The sequence below is a fragment of the Phyllostomus hastatus genome, unplaced genomic scaffold (genome assembly GCF_019186645.2).
Source record: "Phyllostomus hastatus isolate PE091 unplaced genomic scaffold, TTU_PhHast_1.1 phas_contig_86, whole genome shotgun sequence".
In the NCBI taxonomy this organism is placed as follows: domain Eukaryota; kingdom Metazoa; phylum Chordata; class Mammalia; order Chiroptera; family Phyllostomidae; genus Phyllostomus; species Phyllostomus hastatus.
The window spans coordinates 92,173,388-92,191,748 of record NW_025333977.1 but is presented as its reverse complement, the minus strand read 5'-3'; the positions used below and the strand labels follow the sequence as shown (position 1 = coordinate 92,191,748).

The window sequence follows — 18,361 nt, the reverse complement described above, 5'->3', positions numbered from 1 at the left end:
TTCTGTTGTGTATAAGCCGCCCACTCTGTGGTACTTGCTACAGCAGCTTGAACTGCCCCAGACGGGGTTATTTTCAAGGAAACTATGCATGCTGAGCCCTAATGGTTGGGGGGCAGACACTGTGGAGGCCAGCCAAGGCTCCATCTGCCAAGAGTCAGGATTCGGGCATGGAGAGTGGGGTGTGGGGCACCGTAGCGGGCTTGCCCTAGACCAGGGAGGCCACTCTTTGGTTCTGGGTCTGGGCTTGATTCTGGGGTGCTGTTACCTTCTGCTGCAGTGGACGGAGGAGCTGAAGTGTGCAGTAGCACCCTAACTCCCTGCTCAGCTGCAGTCCTATTGTAACATAGCTGTATTTTATGTTTCCATTCTTTCAGTTTCTGGTAACTTGGGAGCATCAAACACTTTGCATTTATTTGGGAATGGCAAGAGTCTTTATCGTTCGAGGCACTGCTTTGTCTTAACATTTGAAAAAATAATCAATCTTAAAGAAACTAAAAGTTCTTGCTGGAGATCTATCTCTTCCAGAAATGTTTGTCATCACGTGCATGTCCCTAAGGAAGGAACTTTTCACTTTTCATTGAGGGGAGGGTGGAGAGAAGAAAGCTTTAAAAAAAAAAACCCATTTCAGGTGGAGTCCAAGTCGATGCCTGATTATGGTGGGGGATCCTCCAGGTAAGAACCCAGCAGTGTCAGGAATTCTGTGAAAACACAGTTGGGGTGGTGCTTTGGAAACAGGAAAACCAGAGGGACACCACAGGGGACACCACCTGCTTGCAGGAGCAGTTTCATCCTCACAGGTGCAAGGCCATCGGCTTCTCTTTGGATTTTGCTTTATCCCATTTCTCTGATCCTGCTGCTGACCCTGAGGCGGGAATTATGTGGAATGTCCTCAGAGAGAAGGGGTGCAGCCACCCAGGGAGATTAGCCCGTAGGGGTTTACGTGGAGAAGAGAGGGGGGCGGGGCTTGTGGGCAGGGATGGTGTCACCAGAGACAGGCCCAGGCCCAGCACCCACAGCGAAGGTGAGACGGCTCTGCACCTGCCAGACACAGGGCAGGTGGTGACTGGTTTAAAGCCTCAGGTGGCACAGGACTGGGGGCTGGATGTCTGTTGGAGTGTGGGTGAATGTGCGTGGGCTCCGGACATGCGCCCTGAGATTGTGCACCCACTCCACACCTTTTCTCAGCAGAGAGGGCACCTGGCACGCAGCCACGGCTTCCCCGTCAGTTTGCTAACCGGGGCAGCCACCCTTGCTGGGGAGTCGGTGCCCTGCAGCGTAACTCCCACACTGAAAGTGGGCCCAGGAATGTTGCTCCCTCCAGAATCTGCTGACGGGACATTCTGTTACTGCCGAGGCCCACTGAGGAGTTCGTAGCATTTAAAATCAGGCTTGGTTGAGGTAGCAATAAACCCTCGTTCTGAACATCAGTGCTATTACTCCCTTTCTGGGAAACTGGAGAAATATTTCTTTTAACATTTGCAGCCTCTGTGTCATGTGGGTGCACATGTTTTCTTAGTGATCAGCTTCTCCTAGAAATGATTTCTCACTTCAGGATAGATAACCTCTTAGCATACAGGTAAACTATGTATCATACCTTTTGTTTCTCTTTGCCTTCATGTCTGGAAAATTTGCAGTTAAATTTCATGCACAAGGCTGTTGCCCTTCACAGTCAAGTTTCTGGCAGACTTTTCTGTCTCTTTTTATCCCCACGGGAAATGGCTTTAATAATTGACTTTGGAGGAAGGGAGGCCGCAGTTTTCCTTGTGTAGAAGCATTTGTATGGTGTTCATATACATTGTCTCTTTTCATCACTGCAGTAATTAACGTCCTGCCACTTTACTAATCCATAAACTGAGCCACAAGTCTAAAGAAGCCCAAGGTCTCTGAGTCCTTGGTGACAAGGTCTGGATTCCAGCCCAGCTCCCCCTCTCCAGGCCAGTGTCCCTTTCCCTCCCATGGGTGGCTCCCTGAGTCCAAACCAGTTCCCCGTTTCTTGGTCCTAAATCACTCATCTTTAATTACTCATAATCCACAGAAAGGTGGAAAGGCTGAAGAAAAGAAGGTGTAGTTGGGAACTTGGGAGGAAGGGCACAGGTGACAGAAATGCAGAAGACCCTTCAAAAAAGTCATAGGATTGAACAGAGGGAACGTGATTTCAGGATCTGGCCATTCGGGGTCTGTGGTCTGTCGAGGGAAGGCCAGGGAGGGTCTCCCTCTCCCTAAGTCTCCTCCCCTCGCCCCCGCTGTGAGGTAGCCCCCGTGGATGGGAGGATGCCTGCTCTGTCTGCCTGAGGGGAACTGGAGGCAGACACTGCAGCAGTTCAGAACGCATTCTGGAAGGAATCTCAAACACTCCTGCATGTGAGTCAGACTCTGATGGTTTTTTAAGAATAGGCTTATACCAACAGGCAACCCGAACTACAATACATCAGCCTTCAGGCAGCTAGGACAGTACACGCGGAGACAGGCCTCAGAAGCAGGCACGGCACTATCACTCTGGCTGCAGGTTGTAATCATTGTGCGCGCGCTTCATGTCTGCGGGCTTTTGCTGCCTGCAGAGCACTTCTGTCCCCTGTGAGTGCTTGCAGCCTTAACCAGTGCTGTGTTAGTATTTTTATTTTTGTGTTTGAAGAAATTGAGGCTCAGGTTGCACCCCTAAACAAGGGAGAGAGCTGGAACTTGGACTAAAATCTTCAATCATTTTATTCTTGATGGTCTAGTTCATGAAGGACGTCTTGTCCGGGGTGGGAGGAGAGGGAGCCTAGAGCACTGGGTTCCCTTTCTGGCAACTTCAGGGATGCCACAGCTGCCAGCTGTCAGCTGGAGGTGAATGCTGGGTTTCTCTGAGATGTGATAGGGGCAGATCAGGCGTGGGCCCCGCGGGCAGGAGTGGCCCCCTTTGCTATTACACCTCTGAACACATTGAATACCTCCAGATTGCAAAGGTGTGTGAACAGATCTTCTACCCGTAAAATTCAAGGACATCTCTTGCTGCTTCTGAAGGGCTAATAAACCCAAGGGCAGGTACAGTTATTTCATATAATTTGTTTCTGGAAGTTGGATCTGAACAAATGTGTTTTTAGAGGTCATAGGTGCTGCAGGTTCTTTGTCCTGGTGAGAGTCCTCCAGGTACTGGGCTGACTTGGGCCTTTTTGTGCGTCTAGGAGGTGACTTTGCAGAAGTCACACCTCCCAGACACTGGCTTTTCTTTGTTCTTTCTTCTGAGTTAATTCCCCTTTCCTCTGTCTGTTGACTCTTTTATCATAAAGCCAGTAGTGGTTTTTTTCTTGCTTTTTTCCCCTTTTGCCGGGGTTAAAATTTGGAGTCTGTCTTCCTGTATTTACATGTATGGGTTCTGGTGATAATGATTTGTGTTTGCTGTTCCAACACAGCACATGCCCAAGGACTAAATACTGTTAGTCGTCTGCCATGGCGAAGTGACTGCTTGAGCTAAAGCCGGCAGCAGAACTAAATACTGTTGTTGGATAACCAGCTGGAGGCATAGAAATAGGTGATGTGGCCCGGCATGGGGGCTGAGTTTTAAGAACTGTCTTTGTGTCCCCCTCCCACTGCCTTACACTCTCTCTCTCTTCCCCACCTTACTCGTGTCTGTGCCTTTCTTTTGTTGATTTCACCCCCACTTTCTGTGTCATGCACACCTGTATACTCTCTTCCTGGCCACACTCCCACTGTGCCTGGGCCCTTCTCTGGAGTTGGTGTGTGGTTGGAGGGCCACCCTCACCCAGTTTGTGCCCATGGAATTGTCTGGTTCACTGTCCACCAGTGACCCAAGTGCCATTTTTCCTGAGGAAACAGGACACCACTGAAGAGACTGGTGTGAAAGAGTTTCCTTTAAAATGCTGAGCCCGTTGTTTGGATGGAGAACCCAGAGCTTCATCCTTGGCACTTATATTCCCTTCTGTCACTCTGCTTCCAAGAAAAAAATATTTCTTCAGAGGCACACAATCTCTAGAGAAAAGTGAGTGGTGGACCAGCTTTGAACGCGAAATCCATCCCTTCGGTTCCCGCAAGCTGGGTGGCCTGTAACATGCATGGCCTCTCTGTTGGCACAGGTGACAAGACTACCTTCCAGCTGCAGGTTCGGCAGGTGGAGGACTATCCCGTGGACTTGTACTACCTGATGGACCTCTCCCTGTCCATGAAGGATGACTTGGACAACATACGCAGCCTGGGCACCAAGCTCGCTGAGGAGATGAGGAAGCTCACCAGCAACTTCCGATTGGGGTTTGGCTCTTTTGTAGACAAGAACATCTCTCCTTTCTCCTACACGGCACCCCGGTACCAGACCAACCCATGCATTGGGTAAGTGACCAGCTTTCCTCTGTTGGGTCTTTAAAGCTGGGGGAATGGAGTAACAGGAGAACCTAGCCCAAAGAAAGGACTGGAGAGGGGGCAGATTTAGGAGGGTGAACCAGGCTTATGTGTTTAACTTGATTAATGATCACCCAGTTCTGTCTTCCCACTCTGGGTGAAGAAATGAACTGTCACAAGGTTGCATAAAGATGCGCTGATCGTAGTTTACCTCTTTTCCTGACTGCCTGATGTGGCACTCTTCGCTGCATTAATAGGTTTTAGAGAATGTTCTCAGGAAGTGATGAACCCAGGTGATCACGGAGGAAGCAGATAGAACAACTTAAACTTGCCCCCTTGTTTGAAGTGACTGAGGTGCTGAGGATAAGTGAACTCAAAGTCTATCCCTATTGTTTACACAAATAACTACAACTTACCTTGACAAAACAAAATGAAAACCCTGTGTTTTAAAGGTATAATTTTTTTTCGAATGTAAGTACTTGAAGTGGAAAATATTTGACACATTATTCAAGAACAGGAGTTTCTAACTGCTGCAACGAACAAATCCAAAAGTGTGTAATGGCTCAAACTTGATGGGTTTATTCCCACTCACCCAAGTGCGTGTGGGTCTCTGATCAGTGGACGCCTCTCCTCCAGGCGAGTCCCGACTCCATCGTCTTCCACATGTGCCACACGTGGCTTCTCAGGTCGTAGTGTCTGGAGGGTTGCTCATAGGAGAATCTTACGGGCCAGGACCGAGAGAGAGAGGCGTTGGCCTCTTGTAGTCTACATTCTAGTCTCAAGAACTGTGCCCCAGCAAGGAGGCCGGAACTGGTTGAGCTGTGCCCAGGAAGATGAGGAGGCAGGATTGGTGCTCAGGTCTCTGCCATGGAGAGAGAGAGAGAGAGAGAGAGAGAGAGAGAGAGAGTGTGTGTGTGTGTGTGTGTGTGTGTGTGTGTGTGGTGGGGGGCACAGGGGTGGAGGACCATGTCCTCCAACTCCCCTAGCTAACCTCTATGAGGTTGGTTTGTTTTTCATGGCCTGTCAAGTGTTTCTTGAAGTGACAGGACTATGTGCTGTGACTACAGTGAGTGGTAATTCCCAACTTCTTGCCTCACCTCCACATTCAGCTTTGTTTAGTTAGGCCTTGGGATGCTGCTGGATACGGAATAGCTAAGATTTAAGTTCTTACCAAGTATGAAGCACCATGCTAAATACTTTACAGGGGTTATTTTATTTACTCTCATAATCTTTTGAGGTCTTTAAGGTAGATATGTGCCATATTTTAAAGATGAGGAAAGTGAGGCTTAGAATAAATAACTTACCTAAGATTACATAAATAGTAGGGGGTTCACCTGGGATCTGAGTCAAGACAGACAACTTCCAGCCCTGGCCAGGTGTCTCAGCTGGTCGGAACATTGTCCCATCCATCAAAAGTTGCGAGTTCAGTTCTTAGTCAGGGCACATGCTGCAGTTGTGGGTTTGACCCCCTGTCAGGGTGTGTACGGGAGGCAGCCGATCAATATCTCTCTCTCTATTGCTCTCTCTTTCTCTCTAATAACATATTCTCAGATGAAGATTAAGAAAAAAAAGGACAAATGACTTCAAGAATCTGCATGCCCATTAATATAATGCTTATTTTCCCCCCATCCAAATCACAGTACAACACACAAACTTTTCCTACATCTGTTGTAAGTAACAATGCCTATTCCCAAACTACCACCGCCCTCTAGATGCTTCTCGAGCTAGAGTCAGGTTAGGCCATGCTGCAGTAACAAACAAGCCACAGATCTCAGTGTCTTAACACAGTGAGAGTTTCTTTCTTGTCCATACAAAATCCAATGAGGGTTGAACTGTTTTCCACTGCAGCTCTCCTGCATGCGGCGACTCGACAATCAGGCTCTTTCCATCTTCTGAGATGCTTTTTGATGCTTGATCTCCTTGGCTGCCCCTAGGTGAAGAGTGCTGCTTCCGCTCCTGAGCCTGTCCAGTACCCCAGTTCATCTTTGGCAGCCTCAGCAGCTCCCAGCTCTGGGTCAGACTGCTGGTGGTGTACGTTCTTCTGAATCCTCCCTGATTTTTCTGTACAGTCTCTTGGATGTTAACTTAGGTCTTTCCCAGGGGTTGGGAACTAACACAATGGTAGGGGAAAAAAAACTAAAACAAGAAAAATTTTAAGTACCAATGAGAGTCTGAGTTCCTTAACCACAGAGAAGCACCAGGTGTCATCATTCGCTGAGTTTAGCTTCCTCCTGGCTGCAGGTGGCTGTTGGCATCGTTACCTCGGTCCTGTCTCCAAGGCCCCTCTAGGTGAAGTCCCGCTGCCAGATGTCCTGTTGCTGGAGGAGCTCTGCTGCCCACCAGGAGCAGCAGCATCTTAACCAAAACCTTTTTCAGTTCATCTCCAATAGTGATTCTGCTTCGTTTCTCCTCTGCCCTCTTGTCTGATTGAGCCCTGTCCCCAGACAGACAGGTGCGTCTCCACTTTCATTCCTCTGTGCTCCGCCCAGTAACTGTGAGACGCCACCCTGGAAGCTGGCGGAGGGCTCTGGGCAGGCTCTGGGCACTCTGTGCTGGAATTCAGGTTATCCCACACTCCTTACTCAGAGCTCCTTTTCTGAGCCCGAGAAGGCAGAGCCAATTGCAGACAGTACAAGGCTTGACAGTGAGTACAAGGCACGCTGAAAAGCTGCTTGTAAGACAGGAAATATAGCGAAGAGCGGGAGTTTTGAAGGAAAACTCACATCTAAGTTATGCGGCTCTCTCTCCTGCAAGCTGGGCAACCCATGGGGGAGTCCCTCTCTGGCTCGGGGAGCAGGCTGAGTTCTCTCCCACATGTAGGCAGCAGAACACGTTCAGTGTCCCGGGTGTCCTTGAGACGCCCCACTGCCCCGGGGGAACAGCAAGCTGTGGGACGTGCTGCTGCCGTGCCCGATCCAGCCTGTACCTATGTTTGTCTGCCTTTCTGAGTTTTAATGGCAGTGTGCATTAGTTACCGACATTACGGAAAGTAACCATGAATACCCAGGGTTCCTAGGTTTTCTTGAAACACTGATGATCTGGGAAAGCTGGGCTCATTCCACCTGTGTGGCTCCCACGGCCCCCACCAGAGCCCCCACCACAGCCCCCACCATTCCTTCTTGTCTCACAGCTGGCCTGCTTCGCTGGTTTGGGTTTCATGTCTGGCTGGTAGGTGTTGTGATTCTTATCTATTCTTTTTCTTCGGCAAATGTGGAGAGAAAAATCACTGGGTTTTCCTCAAGCTGCAGTGGCATCTTCAGTTGGGTTTTTTTCCCCTGTGGGGTGGGAGCAGCAGAAGCAGCCCCTGGGAAGTTGGGGGGCTGGAGGAGTCCGGGCAGGCGACTTAACCACCTGCGTGGGACATCTCAGGGGAAGGGGAGCCCGTTTTTCACGGGGCTTTCCTACGATTTGTCCCTCTTTCTCCTGCTCCAGATGTTTCTGCCAAAGACTCAAAATCCTAGACTCATTTCTTCCCATGTTAGAGATGCCCAAGCTGAAGTAAAGTGGTACCAGGGCTGCCATAGGAGAAAAAAGATGCAGAGTAATTTAATCATTCGATTGAAGAACCGTTCAGTTGCTGGTCTGAGTAAGAGGAACAGTATCGCTAGGAAGCGTCACCTGACCCTCCCTGATGTGAAGGATTAGTCCAGCAGCTGTCTGTGGCCCCGGGCACCTTCCATAGCGGTGCTGGCCTCTCGTCGGAATACGTGTTCTGTCTCATCTGTACGTGGGGTCTGGAGAAGCTGAGCTCAGAGACAGAAGAGTGGTGGTCGCCAGGGGCTGGGTGGTGAGGAGGGGGCTGGGGGGATGTCGGTCAGAGGGTACCGGCTTCCAGTTTTAAGATGAACGTGTTCTGGGGACCTAACGTATAGCCTGGGATTGAGAGTTAACAATACCAAACTTGAAATGTATATTTGCGTGTTTGAACATTGTTAGGAGAGTCGATCTGAAATGTTCTCACCATACACACAAAAAATGGCAGTGCTTGGTCTGCCTGTTCAGTCAGAGATGCACCCTTATTTCTGAGAATTCTCAGACATCATCTCTTTGACTCCCCTCTCCTGTTCTTCCCATTTTCTTCCAACACTGCCACGTGTTGGTACTTCTCATTGTAAACTTCGTTTTTAAATTTTTCTCCCAAAATGTCTACCTCTTTTTCTCCTTTTCCTCCACTAAGCTGCATAAGAAATTTCTTCCAGTTTACCATTTTGTTCTTCGGTTATTTAGTTCATACACTGAAGTTTCATTTTGGAATTTTGGTGACTGTATTTTTGATTTGGTTCTTTGTCAGACTTTGTTTTTCATACTCTCCCCCAACCCCCCAGTAATACCCTGTTCTGGTGGTTGGTATTCATTCCCTCCTCTCCTGGAATGTTTCAGTTTCCTTGTTTTTAAAGTGCTTCGGGTCATTCTGTGGTCTCTGCCTCCTGAGCTGCGGAGCCCTGAGTCTGCTGAACTTGGTGGTGCCCCATGAGGGGGGCTTGTCTCACGTGGGGTCTCTGACTTTCCCCGTGCTCCAGGTGAGCTGGCCGCCCTGCAGGGGGGTTATATCCTCCCACTGTCACTGGGACTAGTCTTCCTGTTCATTTCTCAGTTGGGGGTTCTTTCACCATAAAAGTAGTGAATTCTGACTTGCTCGGGCCTGGAGCTGCAATTTTTATGGGTGATTCATCTCGCTTTTGGCCCAGAGTGGATATTCCCTCTTTCCCAGGCCAGTGGCTGGAATTTTTCTGTTTTTGACTTAAGTGACAGGGTAACTCTTCATCACACTCGGCTTCCCTAGCTCACGCTTGGCCTTCCACAGACCCGAGGCTCTCGTGACCCTGTGAGACCCCGGCCCCCAGCCCGAAGGCCCCGTGGGGCCCTGGCCCGCGGGGAACCTCTGGTGTGAGCCCCTGCTCAGCTTCCACCTCGACTCTCATGTCCATTCATTTGTTGGATGATTTCCTCTTCATTTCTGATGCCTGGGAGTTCCCTGCTGGGCTACATACTAACATTTAAAAAAATTCTACTTTATCCAGCAGTTCTGTATGATTAAAGAGATTGTCCTGAAGTGTTACATTGTTTCCTGGATTTGCCCAGATCTAGCATCTGCAAATTAGGTTCACTTTTTATACACACATGCTCCCCAGGTTCTGTAGGCACATATATTTTGTCTTCCTGGGTCATAATCTTTAATTTGGTAACTCCCTGTACATGGCCCTCCACTGGGGCCCTGTGGCACAGACACAGGGTGGAGGCGGAGGGTTTCCTGGCCTGAGACCCCAAATTCCTAGTTCTTCAGGTCACTCAGCCGTTCCAGGGGTACCGTTAAATTGGCCACAATGACATTTTATTGTGGCGATGATGGAGACATTCAACAGCGGCTGTTTCTCCCTAGCTAGGAGGTGGCTCTGATTTGGTTGCAATAAATTTCCAGTACTGAAGGCTTTTCCCTGGCAAACATATTTTCCGGTTCCCACTGACTTAGCAGTGGCTCTGACCAGCACAGGCTCACCTGCAGCGGGCCTTCACAGTGGCGCAGCTGTGGACGGTGCAGGCCCACGTGCATGCGGAGTCTTTCAGCAAGTCCGGGCAGTGCCGTGAATGTGTTTACAGTGCTCTTTATTGTAAGAATGCAGAACGTAATACCTATAACCTATAAGGTGTGTGTTAGTCAATTGCGCGTTGTTGGTGAGGCTCTCGGTCAGCGGCAGGCTATTAGTAGGCAAGTTTTGGGGAAGCAAAAATTATATGCACATTTTCACCTGTACTGGTCAACTAAGCTTATTGCAATTTGCAGGGCTGAAGGAGAAAAGGTAAAAGTGCTGAGCTAATTTATCTGAACTTCTCAGTTTTTCCGGTTTTCTCATTGATCGGCTGTTACCATTCTGCTGCGTGCCTCCCTTTCCTCACCAGCCTGGTGAACCACCACCGGCAGCGCACACCTGGAGCCCTAAGTCCCGGACTAGCGCAGCGCAGAAGGGAGTAGCTGCTTAGAGGAAGCGAGAGGGGGAAGCGAGAGTTTGTACTTACATCCTCCCGGAACTGTCTGTTTGTCACAGAACCCCAGATGGGACCTCAGCTCAGGTCCTTCTTCTGGATGGCAGAGTAATTTCCATGACCCTGCTTTTTATGGCAAAATGAGACAGGGATGAGAAGTTTGGGTGGCCCCAGGCACGGGTTACAGGAATCGGACTTGTCCAAGCACAAGGTGCAGGTGAAGATTTGGAGGTAGGAGAAGGGCTGGAAAAAAGGACTGGCAAGTGGGGAAAGGCGCTGCCCCTGAAGGCTCTGCCCCTGAAGGCTCTGCCCCTGAAGTGAGGGCACGGTGCCAGTGGGCTGACACTGTCCGGAGCCGCTTGTTGCTTGCGGCTGGTGGATGGAGCAGACCCTGTAGGTCCTGAAGAAAATGGAGCAGCCTCCCAGAAAGCTCAGAATTGCCTCTGGAGGGGAGCCTGTCCAGACCTGCCCTGGCAGTGGCTTCTTGGTGGCAGTCAGACAGCACCCTGAGCAGTTGCTAAGCCTGTTTCTCTTCCTGCTGCAGGCTCTGTGTTGAGGTATGAAGCCTCCCTCTGGGGCCTCCTGGTTAATGTTTCTTTTTCATCTTCTGTTCTTAAAGAGAGGTTTCTGGCCCAGCCTGGCTTCCCAGCCTCCTCTCAGCCCTGCTTGCCCTTCCTCCCTGCACCACAGCCACAGTGGCCTTCCCCTGCCCTTGGGCTCTGCACAGTCCCTCCTGCCTCAGGGCTCTCGCATGTATGTACTCTTCTCTCTGGGCCCGACGCTCTTCCCCTTCACCAGGTGGGCCCATTTGTGAAACAGTATAAGGCCTCCCCTCCTATTTCATTGGCCGTATATAAATATGAAACTCCTAGAACTGTAACTGGGATCTAACTTCCTCCAGGAATGGGCCACTTGGGACCTCTACTCCAGACTCAAGGTGCGATTGCCCGATACTTAACTGTATTGTGCATTAACCTACTGTTAAGAGGCAGCACTTCTGTCCTTCCAAATTTCCGGATATAATTTTCAATTTGGGAATGGTTGGTTCCTAAATGATATTTATTGCATCAAGGAAAGCTGATAGTTATTGTTGCACTATTGATAAGTGAATAAAGAAGCAAGAAGAACATCTTTCCTGCTGCATTTAGCACTGGCTCCTGTGCCAGGCTGCCCTGGCGGTCAGTCTGTGAGTGGGTTGACGTGAAGGGGTGACATGATCCTCTGTCCCGTGGCAGCAGCCGAGTCGGAGAAGCTGGTTTCACAGAGTCACTCTGCTCACACTGCTGTCACCCGATGTTGCCCACCTTCCCTCCCACTGCGCTGCCCAGTCCTCGGTGCCGGGACCACTGGTCCCTTGCGGCAGGGCTCATCCACGACAACTTCCTCTGTGCCCGGTAGCCTACTGTCGTCTCTGCTTCCTGTCAGCCATTTCTTCTGTTCATTCACTTACAGCCGGGCTGTCTCGCCTGCAGTTTAGAGCTTGGTGTGTGGAGAGGCGAGACTATGCCCTTTCTCTTCGTTCTCCCCACCGTGCTGGTCCCAGGGGCACACTGTGGGTGCTGGGTAAATAATCAAGAGTACTTGGCTGTTTAAGTTTGAAGACAGTGATGGGAAAGTGACTCTTCTCTTCTTTCTCTCCAGCTACAAGTTGTTCCCAAACTGTGTCCCATCCTTCGGGTTCCGCCACCTGCTGCCGCTCACAGACAGAGTTGACAGCTTCAACGAGGAGGTTCGGAAGCAGAGGGTGTCTCGGAACCGCGATGCCCCCGAGGGGGGCTTTGACGCAGTGCTCCAGGCGGCTGTCTGCAAGGTAGCTTTCCTCTCTGGTCCGTCCCTGCGTGGGAGGTCAAGGGAGGGAGTGTCAGGGTGGGTGTCACAGGGCCTGCAGGAGATGGCTTCCCAGCCACTCCTACATCAGAGCGTGAGCTCAGTGGGCCCTGGAGGAAATGTCTACAGCAGTCAGAGCAGCCCGAGCTCAGGGGTGGATCCGGGCTGGTGTGCATCTCTGTCTGGGTGTGGCTGTGTGCAGTGGGATGCTGTCTGTGCCAGGAGACAGCTGTTCTGTGTTTATACATTTGGCTTTTTTTTTTTTTTCATCTGTTCAGGGAGAAAAAAATAAAGGTCAGGCCAAATGCATGGCAGCTTGTAAAGCTTTCTGCCCCAATTTTGGAACATCTTCAGTACTGTTCTACTGGGGAATCCAGCTGTAAAGGAGAACCGCATGCCATCTTTGGTTGCATTTCTATTTGTTTTTTTCTCCTCCTTCTCTGTGATATGTGAATCCAGAGGGAGGCAGAGACTTAGGTCAGAAATGAACTCATGCTTTGAGAGGTTCCAGTCTCAGCAAACTATATCATTGGAATGTTGGTAATAACTCATTCTTAAATAATTTTCTGCTGTCCAAACAACTCAATAGCAACAACAAAACATAAAAATCATTCTTGAATTTGCTATCTCAACCCACAGTTGTGACATTTTTCCATAGTGGTCATGGTAAAGCGTATGTAGCTGGCAGTGCTTCCTGGAAACTTCAGGCAGGCTTGGCTACAGGGCGGCGGCCAGGACTGTGGTGCCCGTGGAGGGCTGCAGGGGGAGGGTAGGGCTCAGTGTGGAGAAAGGGCCTATGAGCAGCTGCTGTTCTTCACTAGGTGATAAGCACTGAGCCGTCCACTTGCACGTTTCTGACCTGTGGAGCCTGCGTCCAGCGTGTCCCTCTCTCTCTTTTCCTCCACTCAGTCCTGGACAGGGTGATAAGGGAGCCACGGCTGCCCTTTCTGAAATTAAAAAAATCGAAACGGTAGAGGGAAGGATAAGGTGAAGGGAGAAAGTGCAGAAAGCTCGGTCTCCTGCACTCTTCTTCTTGTCCTCTTGCCTGCCAGGCTGGAGAGGAAGGTCTCCCGGTGGCTCCACGCTCAGGGCGGCCACACACTGGCCCCTTCCCAGCTGCTGGCCAGGGCCGAATGGTTGGATCCAGAGGTCCCTGGTGCTTTGGAGTGTCCAAGAAAGCCAGATGGAACACAGTTAGAATGTGTTCGGCTCTTAATTTTTCAAATGCAGTGTATAAATTTGCTTCAGAAAGAAACATGGGATTTTGACTGGCATTCAGGCGTTGACGGACATTCTGCAAAATTCCACTCCTTGGCAGGGGTGAAGAGCGCAGAGCAGGCATAGGATGCCTCTCTCCCCCATCTTCAGAATTTCGTGGATTTTCTTTTTTGAGGGAAGAAAGTACCTTTAAGCTTAAGGGCACAGGTGGCAAACACAAGGCCCTCGGGCCGAATCTGGCCCTCCACCTTGTTTCTATCTGGCAGCAGTGCCGAGCTCTCACTTAACAGTTAAGGAGTAGTTACATTTATACAGTCCTAAAATTACATTCGGCCCTTTGAAGGCAACCTCAAGGCTGATGTGCCCCCCAGTGAAAAGGAGTTTGACACCTCTGCTTTAGGCAAATGAGCCCAGCGACAGGCCTGAGCAACATCCCATCATGCCGACTGTCCAGTCACATCCATCAGGACAGCAGGACTGAGTGCCGGAAGCACAGTGGTCTCCGGGAAGCCATCGGACTCACTCTCGTGCCTGCAGAACCTCCTGTGTTGCTCCAGAGCCATGAGAATATTCTCCCTTTCAAAAACCCAGCATTTCAAGATGGAACATTTCATAGATTTTGTAAACTCACTCCCTGAACATAAATGCCTGTATTACTGTAGGATGAGAGGCGCTCCACTGGCATTTTCTTTATTCCCACCATGACCTTTGCCCAGGGAACACCCGGGCAGTTAATAATTGCTGGGAATTATGCAGTCTGTGAGCCACCAGCTTCTCTCTTCGCCTTTTCTTTTCCCTTGTGCTGTCAGTTTATGTTTGGGTACACAGTGAGCAATTTCTTTCTCACTTGAAATCCCTTATTTATAACGAATGTCATCTTTCCTGGTTCACCACAGCCTTCCTTATTTTTAAGATTTTGTTTATTTATTTTTAGAGAGAGGGCAAGGGAGGGAGAAAGAGAGAAAAACATTGATGTGTGAGAAAAACTTTAATCAGTTGCTTCTTGCACACACCCCAACAGGGCACTGGCCCACAACCCAGGCATGTGCCTGATCGGGAATTGAACCAGCGACCTTTTGTTTTGCAGGATGGTGCTCAACCAGTTGAGCCACACCAGTCAGGGGAGTGTAGCCTTCACTTATGACTGATTCTTTTTCATGGTTTCCATGTCCTTTTTTATGCTATTGAGGTTCTCACTAAGTTCATTGAGCATCCTTATAACCCATGTTTGTAGCTGTATCTCCATTGCTGATTTCCATTTTGTTTAGTTCTTTTTTTGAGTTCTGTTCTTTCATTTGGGCCACGCTTCTTTGTCTCATTCTGGCAGCCTCCCTGTGTTTGTTTCTGTGTGTTAGGTAGAGCTGCTGTGTCTCATGGGCTTGGTGGAGTGGCCTAACGTAGTAGGTGCTCCTTGAGACCCAGTGGTGGCACAGTCTCCCCACTCACCTGAGCGGGCTCTTCAGGTGTGCCCCCTGTGTGGGCCGTGCACGCTGCCTTGTAGTTGAGCCTTGATTGCTGTTGGCACCACAATGGGAGGGATTTACCCCCAGGCCAGTCGGCTGCAAGAACTGGCTGTGACCTCTATGGAGGATGAGCTGAGCAGGGGCACAGCCCATGAAGCAGGACTTACTTCAGTGGGGCTCAGGTGCCCAGTGAGTCCACCCCTTGAATGTGTCGCTTGTGGAGGTGATTGGGCGATGCTTCAATGTGGTCTGAAGCTGTGTACCAGGTGTGCTGGCTCTGGGGCCTCCGGGGAGGTGTAGTGCAACGTCAGCCACCCCCTGTGTTTTGCGCAGGGCCACCCAGCATGAGCTACAGAGCACTAATGCGGATGGCTGCCACTTGTGCTGGGCTCGGGGGTGCCTAGGAGAGGCCATGCTGAGAACCAAGGCAGCTGCCACTAGTGCTAGGCCTGGGGCCACCTAGTAAGAGGTATAGAGCACGCCAATGTCAGGTGCTTCTTGTTTGAGAGATTTTTCTGAAAGTTTGAAGCACGAGCTACCGCTTGGGTGGGTCTGCAAGCTGGGTGGGGCAGACTCTCAGGGAATCACCAGCTTGGGGAAAACAGTGATAGCCAAGTCTATGGCTTCTCAGATATGGCCCCTGCCTGATGGCTCTGTGGGGGGAGGACTCAGAAGGAGCAATGGCCTCTGCCATCACTTCTGTCTGGGAGAAAGCTGCCCCCCTGCCCCAGCTCTCACCCTGATGCTGGACAACTCAGTCTCTCCCCACATGACCCTGGTACCTTTCGAGCTGCTGCTGCCTCCAGGCTGGAGCTCAGAGGCAGTGGGTCTGAGAAGTCTGACCCTTCACACAGAACTGCCTGAGACTCTAGTCTCAGTCTCCCTCAGCCTAGATCCCCGCTGGTCTCTACAGCCAGAAGGTATGGGGACTTCTCTTCCCAGCCCTGGCATGCTGGCCTGGGGGTCTAGTGTGGGACCTCGACCCCTTGACCCCTCATTCCTCAGGAGGGACCTCTGCAGTAAAGATATCCCTCCCTATTTTTATCTGCCACCCCAGGGTGTGGGACCAGCCCACACTGCATCTCCACCCCTCCAACCAGTCTGGGTCGCTGCTGCTTTATGTCATTGGTTACAGGACTTCCGTTCAGCTAGATTCCAGGAGCTGTGAGTGGTGGTGGTTCTGCAGTGTAGTTGTAATTTTGAGTGGTTGTGGGAGGAGGTGAATATGGCGTTTTACCTATACTGCTATCTTAATCCTTTGGCCTGTCTTTACACGAGTAACTGTGTAGCAGTCATACTTTTAAAGAATATTTAAGGAATCGAATAATTCTTAAGCTAAATTAAGAGGGGAGTTGGAAGCAAGTGATTAAACAGTACAAACAGTATGAGCCTATTTTGCAAACAAAAGACAAAAAATATTGGAAATAAATAGACTGGAGTGATGATAGTTATCTCCAGTGATAGGATTATCTGTGGTTTTTATTGTTTTTATTTGGGGGTTTAAAAAGTTTTGTATTTCCTAAATTTCCACAGTGCGTATGTGTTTTAAGAACAATGACACCTCAAACACAGCACAGTGCAGGGGAGAGCAGTGCAGTGAGGCCCCACGGGCCCGGTGCTCGTGGCTGCTCGTGTTCCACTTGTGTCCCGGCCACTTCGTCTCCTGGCCACTTCGTCTCCCTCTGTGTGAAGCAGATCCCAGATGTGATTTATTTCCATGGCATTTCAGTTTTTTAAAGTAGAATTTATTGGGGTGACATCAGTTCACAAAACCACACAGGTTTCAAGTGTAGGACTTGATAAAACATCGTCAGCACACTGCATCATGCGCCCGTCGCCCCAAGCAAAGCCTCTTTTTGTCCACGTTTTCCCTTCTTTCTATTTAAATTTTTTTTTATTTATTTATGTTGAAAGAGAGGAAGGGAGGGAGAAAGGGCGAGAAACATAGATGTGTCAGAGAAACACCACCTCAACTGGGGGCTGGGCCCTGCTCTTCTAATTTTTAATGATAATTAGATTTCAATGATAATTAGATTAGTAACTTCAGTGACATGTTTTTCAAGTTGTTGTTTTTTTTAAGTCCTAAGCATTCCTTACCCTGTGTACTGAGCTGACTGCCTCCTGATCTGCCCAGGTGAAAAGCCCTGCACTGAACCCTGTGCTCTGCTCTGATGGTGGAGGAGCCAGCAGCCCCTCCCCCCCGCCCCCACACACACACCCCCCGAACCTCTTCTGATGCAGAGGAGCCTCCTCAGGCCAGCCCTCCTCTGACCCCGGAGCTCATAGCCCACAGGCGTCTTTTCTCTGGTCTCCTCACCCTGGTTTCCCTGGGATGGACTGTTAGTCATCGACAGTGAGACACAGGGCGTGGGCTGTTCACCTGCCTGACCTTTAACCCCACCTCCATGGCCCGCTCTGTACTTCTTGCAGAGCCGTTCTTTGCAAACAGAAGGAAACGGTCTGTTTCTATTTAAGATTTGATTTAGGATAAGGAGCTTGCTTCTGCAAGTGCAAGTTTGGAGTGGCTCTCTCTCTCCCAGAAGGTCACGTTGCTGTGAAAGGCTGTCTGACAGTGTCCACAGCTCACCCGAGCCTCTGTTATCCACACAGGCATTGTTTTCATTGCATCGTACCCAGCTGGGTTGGAACGAGGGAGTGGCACTGCCCTAAATTTCATATCTTTACGTAGAAACCTATTATTGTACCTGGTTATACGTTTTCTTGGTCAGAATAATAGTTTCTCCCGTTACCGCTTTTATGACTTTCTAGAAGTTGATTCTAAGTTGTTCGCTCTGAGATTATAGGTGGAAGGATGATGAGTGGCTCACATGGGAACCTGGTGCTCCCCTGTTCTCCCCAACGGGTGTGCCCTTGTCCTGGGGAGACCAGAGGAGTGGCCGAGGAGCAGTGTTCCAAATTGCCAGTCACCTCTTCGCTTTTCTTCCTTAGGGCTCTCAGCTTCAGCAAGTGGCACGTGGGTCTGCGGACTCTTTCCTCCGTCCAAACAGGAGAGAGGTCTGTGCAGCCCAGCGCTCTTCCCTTTTGGCCTCAACTTCTAGTGCCCTAGCATTTATCTTCCATGTCCTTCAGGCAGACTTTCTGTTTTAGTCTTGATTCTCACATTTTGCATTGTGTGTTGAAATTTTAAAACATTATATGCCCTCTCAGAAATAGGTAGATGATTAAGTGTCAAAGCAAATGAGCTAAGTTTACATGCTGAGTAAAATGTCTCGGCATGGATTGGGTCCTTTCTTCCTTTGCCGGCAAGAGCATTCTGATCTACAGTGGAGACCACAGCCCCGGGGGCTGAAGGGACAGCTTCACTCTGGCAAGACTTTCTGCAGGAACACAAATTCTGTGGAACCCAAGAAGCGAAATAATTGCTGCCCTTGCTCAGCCATTCTTTGTGCTCCAGATGCTTTGTGCACAATCCCTTTGATCCACACCACAGTCCTCTCATTGTCCCCAGCTTACAGGCGAGGAAACTGAGTGGCACAGGGGTTCATTATACTTTAAGAGCAGAGCTGGGATTGGAACCA

The 18,361-nt window shown here is 49.9% G+C and overlaps 1 protein-coding gene across 1 annotated transcript in view; it reads left to right on the top strand.

The window, feature by feature from the left end:
• ITGB5 (integrin subunit beta 5) overlaps positions 1-18,361 on the top strand; it is a 115,319-nt gene that overhangs the window by 25,905 nt on the left and 71,053 nt on the right. Inside the window, exons 4-5 of the mRNA XM_045851314.1 lie at positions 4,074-4,323; positions 11,956-12,124. Of these exons, the coding sequence (XP_045707270.1) occupies positions 4,074-4,323; positions 11,956-12,124 (419 nt within the window). The remainder of the gene's footprint in view (positions 1-4,073; positions 4,324-11,955; positions 12,125-18,361) is intronic.